Source organism: Netta rufina, assembly GCF_964035555.1.
Source record: "Netta rufina genome assembly, chromosome: 24".
Lineage (NCBI taxonomy): Eukaryota > Metazoa > Chordata > Aves > Anseriformes > Anatidae > Netta > Netta rufina.
The window spans coordinates 4672470-4681370 of record NC_140148.1 but is presented as its reverse complement, the minus strand read 5'-3'; the positions used below and the strand labels follow the sequence as shown (position 1 = coordinate 4681370).

Sequence of the window (8901 nt, the reverse complement as noted above, 5' to 3'; positions counted from 1 at the left end):
GCGTCCTTTGCCCATGGAGGAGTTCATGCAGGGCATTAGTCTGCTGTTACCACAGTGGCAGTGCTGGATCTGAGGATCCCCACAGCGTAAGGGAGGAGAACAGTACGAAAAAGGGGGCAAGGTGGTAGGTGGAGGAATGGAAGAAGAGACATGGGCCATGTTTTCAGAGATCTCAGGCTAGCCCCTGGTCAGGCTCCTGCCAATGTTTGCCAGAGGAGGTGAGGAAGGTCAGTCATTCTGAAAGCAATGGCCTGAAGACTCCTCCTTGTATTGTCCAGCACCATGGTTGTGCTGGAACCCCAGGGCCATGGGCAGTGGCTTTAGCAGGGCAGGCACCTTCTGCCACAGTAGCGGCTGGTAATGCAGGAGAGGTCACAGCACCCGGAGGTGATGGGGACTCCGTCACAGCTGAGGATGCTGCCAACGGCAGCAGAGGTGGAGGATCCCACAACGGTGTTCTGTGGGAAGGAGCTGAGGATGGGGCCGGGCAGGGTCACCACCACGGGAGAGGGCTCAATGACGACGGTGGAGTTCTGGCACTGCCTAACGCAGGGCTCATTGCAGCTGCTGGCCAGCGGAGTCGGGCCACAGGGCCGGCATGGCAGGCACTGGTCGTAGCAGGACATGTCTGGGGGCTGGATTTGAACCTGGGACAGAGGGCAGAGAGGAAGATCCAATGACACCATCACAGAGCGCATAATCCAAAAGGCTGCCTCTGCACCATGTCACAGTCTCTCTCTACACAGAACGTCTCTCTCCACCATTCTCCCATGTCAAGGAACTCCAAGGCCCAGCATAGCTCTGAACCACCACCAGATGAGATGTCTATTGATGCAAGATCCCTTCTACTTCAGAAGAGGAGGAGAGAGGACTTCAGACTCACCTGGTTCCCAAGGAGGATGAGGCTACAGAACTGGATGAGAGAGCAAGGAGCTGGTCTGCCTTTTATACTGGTACTTCATTGCCACAGGCCCAGAGGCACCCGTGGCAGAGGTAACAATTTTCTGACAGGTTCATCTTGAATGCAAACCATCCCAACAAATGATATGGGCTGTGCGTTGGTTTCCTGCACTGCTGCCTTTTCATTTCCAGATCTAGGCCATGGCCATTCTGCAGTGATGGTTTCTTTAGAGTGCTGGCATGAAATGTCCAAGGATTTCTAGGGCAGGAATGCATCAGTGAGGGCAGAAGACTCACTGGAAGTGCTGGATGGGTCCTCTCTGATCATCTTCATGGCTCTGCTCTGAACCCACTCTAACAGGTCTATATCTTTCTCATGCTGGGGGCCCCAAAGCAGAGCACAGCACTCCAGGTGGGGTCTCACTGAAACAGAGATACTGAATGTTTTCTTTGCTACAGTCTTTGCTTCAAGGACTTCCCCACAGGACTCCTGAACTGTGGAGGAGGAGAAAGGGTCTGGGAAGTGGAGATCTCCCCCCTTGTTGAGAAGGGAGTGGTTCGGTAGCATCTGAATGGGATCAGCGCTCACAAATCCATGGGTCCTGATATGATGCATCCACGTATGCTAAGAGGGTTGGCAGAGGTGATCACCAAACCGTTCTCTATCATCTTTGAAAGGTCCTGGAGAACAGGAGAGGTGCCTGAAGATTGGAGGATAGCCATTGTCACTCCGGTCTTCAAGAAGGGCAAGAAGGAGTATCCGGGAAACTACAGGCCAGTCAGTCTCAGCTCTGTCCCTGGAAAGGTCTTGGAACAGCTTGTTCTGGATGCCATCTCCAAGCAATTGGAAGAGAAGAAGGTTATGAGGAATCACAGAATCACAGAATTGTCTAGGTTGGAAGAGACCTCAAGATCACCTAGTCCAACCTCTGACCTAACACTAACCAGTCCTCCACTAAACCATATCACTAACCTCTACATCTAAATGTCTTTTAAAGACCTCCAGGGATGGTGACACCACCACTTCCCTGGGCAGCCCATTCCAATGCCTAACAACCCTTTCGGTAAAGAAGTTCTTCCTAATATCCAACATAAAACACCCCTGGTGCAACTTTATCCCATTCCCCTTCAATCTGTCGCCAGGCACATGAGAGAATAGACCAACCCCCACCTCGCTACAGCCTCCTTTAAGATACCTGTAGAGTATCACCCCTGAGCCTCCTCTTCTCCAAGCTGAACAATCCCAGCTCCCTCAGCCGCTCCTTGTAAGACTTGTTCTCCAGACCCCTCACCAGCTTCGTTGCCCTTCTCTGGACTCGCTCAAGCACCTCCATGTCCTTCTTGTAGCAAGGGGCCCAAAACTGAACAAAGTACTCGAGATGTGGCCTCACCAGAGCCGAGTACAGGGGGATGATCACTTCCCTAGACCTGCTGGCCACACTGCTTCTTATGCAAGCCAGGATGCTGTTGGCCTTCTTGGCCCCCTGAGCACACTGCTGGCTCATATTCAGCCAACTATCAACCAATACTCCCAGGTCCTTCTCCGCCAGGCAGCTTTCCAAGCACGCATCTCCCAGCCTGTATCTCTGCTTGAGCTTGTTGTGCCCCAGGTGCAGGACCCGGCACTTGGCCTTGTTGAACTTCATACGGTTGGCCTCAGCCCATCGGTGCAGCCTATCCAGATCCTCCTGCAGAGCCTTCCTACCCTCGAGCAGATCGACACACGCACCTAACTTGGTGTCATCTGCAAACTTACTGACGGTGCACTCAATCCCCTCATCCAGATCATCGATAAAGATATTAAAGAGGACTGGCCCCAGTACCAAACCCTGGGGAACGCCACTAGTGACTGGAATAGTCAGTGTGGATTCACCAAGGGGAAGTCCTCAGGGGAGCTGGAGGCATGTGTGATCATCCTTAGCCCCTGAACAGGGAGAAGTGTCATAACGACCAGCTGCCGCGGCAGTGCAGTATTGCATGTCTGGGACAAGCTGGGTCTCCTGCAGGCTGCAAATGCTGAGACCAGGCAGGAGAAACAAGGCTGCACTGATGAAGCTTCTCTGTTTCACAAACCATGTTGAATATGGTGTTTTTACATCCTCAGGCTTGAGGAAGCTCTTCTGTCTGCTTGCAAGAGCAAGAAGGAAAGCAACCTGGAGAAAGAAAAGCTTGGCCCAGGCAGCTCCCAGCAGGGGACAGCTATGGGCCCTCTTTCTTCTGTGCTCTTAGGGAAGGCAGCACCAGCCTCAGTCTTGTCTCAGCAGGGGTCTGATCTGCCCCTGGGATCATTGCCCCAAGGATTCTCTGGAGACATTGAACACCTCTGCAGGAATAATGCCTTCCCTCCGGTTCTTGCCTGGGAACATGCCTGGAGCTGACCAAACAGCTGCTAAATTTTAGTTTGAGAATCAGAATGCTGCACTCGATATTGGGGGAAAAAAAAAAAAAAAAAAAAAAGTTCCATCAAGGAAAACATTTAAAACTCATCATCTCCTGAACATTCCGCAACCCTGTTCAGAAAAAGCTGAACTGATAAAAGTAGAGACTAAAAATACTTGGGGCAACAAATGTGGTGAAGGGCCTAGAGGGGATGACATATGAGGAGCGGCTGAGGTCACTTGGCCTGTTCAGCCTGGGGAAGGGGAGGCTGAGGGGAGACTCACCGAAGTCTACAACTTCCTCATGAGGAGGAGTGGAGAGGCAGGTGCTGACCTATTCTCCATAATCACCAGTGATAGGACCTGTGGGAACAGTGTCAAGCTGAGACCAGAGAGGTTTATGCTGGACATCAGGAAGAGGTTCTTCACCGAGAAGTTGGTCGCACACTGGAACAGGCTCCCCAGTGAAGTGCTCACTGCACCAAGCCTGTCTAAATTTAAGAAATGATTGGTCTGTGCACTTAGTCACAATGCCTAAAATTTTGGGCAGACCTGTGTGGTGCCAGGAGTTGGACTTGATGATCCTTAATGGGTCCCTTCCAACTCGGGATATTCTATGTTTCTATGATTCTGTGACTTGCTTCTAACATTTCATTTATATCTTTGATTCTTTTGCAACATTCTGAAGCATAATATGTGTTCACTTTGGTTGAAAAAAAAACCACTGGGTTGATGCTGATGATCTTGTATAGCAGTATTTCTGTTGCTGGCTGGAATTCTTATGAGTTGGGAGCTTCTTTTATGCAGAAAATTACTGTACGTCTTACAGCACCGTGGGACACAAAGAAATCTAGCAATGCAAAATATATATATATAATATTATTAACATTTATATTATTTATATATAATATAAATATATAAATACAGTATAAATTTTTATATAATATTATAACATTAACATTTCTTTGAAACCTGAATAAATAATTTCTGTCAAATACTCCAGATTTGTCTGACCTACTTGGTTTTTGGAAACTGACACAAGAGAAAAAGTCAGGGACAAGAACAGAAAACAGAATCTGGACTGGAAAGACTGTAGTTTGTAGCTCACTTCAAGAAGGGTCATGTAGTGAAGAGTGGGTGGATGGATGCCTGGAGAAGGATGGACAGCTGTTTGTATGGCTCTCTATATGGAAGTAGAGTGTGAGGGAGAGAGGGCAGATGGAGGGAAAATGAGAGATCAAGAGAGGCCATGAGAGGCAAGGAAGAGGCTTTTCGTTGATGTTTACTGCTGCTCTTAGTGCAGCATGAAACCTCAGTGTGACATCATCCCCTTCTGAAATCTTAGAGCCATGGCAAAGGAGAACAGGACCTTTGGGACTGAATACATTCTTCTGAGCTTAACAGACCATCGTGGCTGGCACATCATCCTCTTTGTCATCATCTTCTCCTCATCTCTCTGAAGGCTATGGGGAATGGCCTCCCCTTTGTCACTATGGGGAGTGACCACCTGTCTGCTGGGGTTCAAGAAGCATTCAGACAACACTCTCAGACCAGTGGTTTCATTTGCAGATAATTCTGCATGAAGCTAGAGGAGATGGACTTGATGATCCTTGTTTGTCTGTTCTAATTTAGCATACACTAGAGTTCTGTTATTCTATGGTTGTCAGAGACAATGAGATGCTATGTGGACAATGTCTTCTTAAAATGTTGGTCTTGTTCTCCTCAGTTAACTTATGCTGCAGGCTGGGAAAGATGGAATCAACAATTTGACCTGATCTCTAGATGGATTTTTCATTTCCAAGACAAAGGTGAATCTCCAAATTGTGAGTGTGCTTCTCCAACTCAGACTTCAGCGTTAGCCAGGAGGTAATTCTGGATCAGGAGCACCTATTGATTATTGCTCTAACCCAGGCAATAGATGTGTTATGCATAGAAGGTCTGGGTCCCAGGGTGAGAGCTGGGTCTGGGGCACAGACTAAGGCCAGACCCCAGAGAGGCCTGGCTAAAGGCTCCATCCAGTGATGGCGCTGCACCACCCAGATGGCTGGCCAGGCCAGACTGGCAAGATTAGGTAGGCCAGGCACAGGCACACACTCAGCAAAGCTGGGGCAGGGCTATGCTAGGTCTGAGCTTGTGCAGAGACCCTGGGCTAGGGGTCAGGCCAGAGCTGTAAGATGTTGTTGTCCTGGACTTTGGTGGGCTTGATTCTGATGCTTGTTGCCCTTGCACCACCACCTGAGCCAGCACTGCCTCCCAGAGAACCTGGCCTGTGGAGAGGTCCCCCCATCCTCACACCATGGAGCAATAGCCCCATCCCCCATCCTGGTCCCGTGGCACTGGCAGCATGTACAGTCTGTGTGAAACTAAATCACCCTCACACCACAGGGCCCCAAAGTGTGCTGCAAAAAGGAGTTGAGTTCACAGGGCCTGGGGTCTCCAGTGTGTGGCCTGATGGGACTGGTATCAGTACGAACTTGTGGATCCCCTCAGCCCTATGTATCCTGGCAACAGCTGGGCCATGCCAGACACTGTGCTGTAGTGTGATGGGGGTGCACAGGGAAAGTGTTCCTGCTCTCCATGCCCAGACATGATGCCCATGATCAGGTGGTGCCGGAAAGGTGAAAGTCGATGAGAGACAGAGGGCTATCCCCTAGACAATTTCCCATTTCCAGTTTATGCAATCCTTTGGGATTATCTTTTTCTGAACCTCCATCCCCAGCACAGCTCCACCCATAGCAAGATGAACACTCTTCCCAAAGAGCTGGGGCCTCCAATGTCAACAGCGCTTGTCTAGGCAGAGACGTCACAAGTCAAGGACTGGTGGCCATTGGCTGTGGAGGAACTAGGGATGTCTTCCTCACCTTCAAGAGACAGTGCCTGAAAGAGGAATTGCTGCAGTATGCCCCACCCTCCAGTGCCTAGAGGAATGAAGCAGTGCCCCAAGCCTATTCCCACTAAGGAATGGTTTTCTCCCTTGGCCATCAGTATCCAGATGAAAAGACCACACAAGGACACACTCAGGGTTGCTGCAAATGTTTATCAAGGCTCAGGGGGGAAAGAAGGTGACTCCCAGAGGAGGCCTCGAGATTGTAGCACAGCAGGAGCAGACAAAAATCTGTTCAGCTTTTCCAATGGCAGACTTGCAACAGGGCATCAATCTACCTGGCCCCCATGGGGAGAGGGGCTAGCAGGTCTCTCCAGGCTGGTTTCTGGGGGCCTCATGCAAAGCAGAGGGCAAGAAAGCAAAGAAAGAAAATGAGCGTGTGGAAAACAGGATAGGTAGACATTGGCCATGTTGTCATAGACTCCAGGCTGGCCCCTTCCTGTCTGTCTTTACAGGACAAGACAGAGATGGTCAGGTCCTCTTAAAAAAACAGCACAATGTTTGCTCTTCCATCCAATCTTATCCAGCAGCATGTTGTGAGTTCCTGGGGTCCTGGTCTGGGGCACTGTCTGGCATCTTTAGCAGGGGCGGCACCTGCTGCCACAGTAGCGGCTGGTAATGCAGGAGAGGTCACAGCACCCAGAGTTGATGGGGACGCCGTCACAGCTGAGGATGCTGCCAACGGCAGCAGAGGTGGAGGATCCAACAGCCGTGTTCTGCGGGAAGGAGCTGAGGATGGGGCCGGGCAGGGTCACCACCACGGGAGAGGGCTGGATGACGATGGTGGAGTTCTGGCACTGCCTGACGCAGGGCTCGTTGCAGCTGCTGGCCAGCGGGGTCGGGCCGCACGGCTGGCATGGCCGGCACTGGTCGTAGCAGGACATGTCTGGGGGCAGGAGGTTCACCTGGGACAGAGGGCAGAGAGGAAGCAGAACATGGGCATTCATGAGGAGCAGCCAGTCACAACATCCTAACAGATCCAAGGCACAGGCAGTACTGTGAGCTGGAGGCTGCGCAGGGATGTGCGAGCAGTTCTTGGCTGCATCCTGACAGGGCCCAAAAGAGCCACCACAGCCAGGCTACACCCTAGGCTCCAGCACAGGAGCCATCATACCAAAGGCTCAGTCTTCCTCCATGACAAACCTTCTACAACTTGACTCTCCCACAACCAGCAGTCCCAAGATTTGGCAGGACACGCAGCTGATAGCAGCTGAAAAGTCCAAGGAACTGAGTCCTCCTGTGGGAGAATGAGGGGGACAAGAAGGGGCTTCACACTCACCTGGTTCCCAACAAGAAGAAGGCCAGAGAAGTGGATGAGAGAGCACGGAGCTGGGCTGGCTTTTATAGTGGGCCTTGGCTGCCCCATGTCCAGAGGCATCCCTTGAAGCAGGGACTATTTTCTGACAAGCTGCTCTTGAATGCAAAACATCCCACCTAATGATACGGGGTGTGTGTTGCCTTCCTGTGATGCTGCTTTTCATTTCCTGCTTTATGCCTTTTCCCCAAAGAAGGCAACTCCTGAGTGGCAGGTAGGGAGGCCCAAGTATTTCCAGGCAACACACGTTCAACATTCCCCACAGCAGCCCCTAGAGTGCTGTGCTCTGCACTTGGAGATAGAACAGCATTGCCTTCACACCAACATTGGGGCTATAGTGGAGCAGTGCTGACACAGCATCAAGACTCTCTCCAAATCCCCCAAAGCCAGCAGATATGCACGTGGGCGCGAGGCTGGGAGGGGACATCACCAGGGCAGCTGACCTAAACCAACCAAAGGGATATTCCATACTGGATGATATCACACTCAGTAGTAAAGTTGTGAAAGGGGAAAGAAAACCAGGGGTGGGCATACTAAGTCAGTGCTTCCAAAGACATCAGCGAACATTACTTGCTGATGGGAAGTGGAAAATAATTTTCTCTCAATTTGTTTCCAAACACCCTTCTCTCTTTAGTTTTATAATTTTTCTTTCTTTTTCACTTAATTATATTATACCTATCTCAACTTGTAAGCCCTTTAGCTTAAATCAAATTCTCTGCGCACATCTTGCTTTCAGCAGGGGGTGTGAGAGAGCTGTGTGGTGGATGTTTAGTTGGCAAGAAGAGAGCAAGAAGGAACCTGAGAACAGCTGAACAATCACAGAACAAAAACAGCCCAGAAGTGCCCACTGCACATACCCTGAAATGCAGCCTTCTGTATCTGAAGCCCTCTTTCTCCTGAGCCTAAGAAGTTCATTGCCAATTTCAGTCCCCAACAAGTATGGGTCCACAACAGTTTGGATCCTTTCTTTAATTCTGTACCACAGGATTCAGAGCATGGCGGCAGTCACCTCTCCCTGCCTCTACAGGACACAGCTGCACTCCCCATGGAGGTGTTAGAAACCTCCCCATGGAGGATGATTTCTAGGACAGGAATGCATCAGTGAGGGCAGAAGACTCACCGGAAGTGCTGGACAGGTCCCAGGCAGTCAGATGATGTCTGTCCTGGTCACTCTATTGGGGTTGTTTGAAGTTCCATTCTGAGGAAGAAGCTCCCATGAGTTTCAGGTGGATTCCAAACTGTGTCTGTGAATGAGGACGTGCCGTATCCTTCCCTTCCTTTCCTCCTCAACTCACTCTGATGGTCCCTTGTTGCCTCCCCAGGTGTGTGATTTGTTCTACTGGCTTTTGACCTCATCCACATTAGTAAAGATTTTCTTCCTAATATCTCATCTAAATTGTCTTGCTTTTAGTTTTAAACCATTA

General features: G+C 50.4%; 2 protein-coding genes across 2 annotated transcripts; both read right to left on the bottom strand.

Annotated features, from left to right (window-relative positions):
* Nucleotides 1-320: 320 nt before the first annotated feature.
* On the bottom strand, nt 321-7540 carry LOC311218579 (feather keratin Cos2-3-like; the record flags this gene model as incomplete). Its single annotated transcript, XM_084301309.1, has 2 exons — nt 321-647; nt 7442-7540. 2 exons carry the CDS (start codon nt 7538-7540, stop codon nt 321-323), a joined length of 426 nt encoding a protein of 141 aa, XP_084157435.1.
* Nucleotides 6741-7046, bottom strand: LOC311218580 (feather keratin Cos2-3-like; the record flags this gene model as incomplete). The annotated part of the gene is made up of 1 exon (XM_084301310.1): nt 6741-7046. The coding sequence occupies one exon, from the start codon at nt 7044-7046 to the stop codon at nt 6741-6743; it is 306 nt and encodes a 101-aa protein (XP_084157436.1).
* Nucleotides 7541-8901: the final 1361 nt, after the last annotated feature.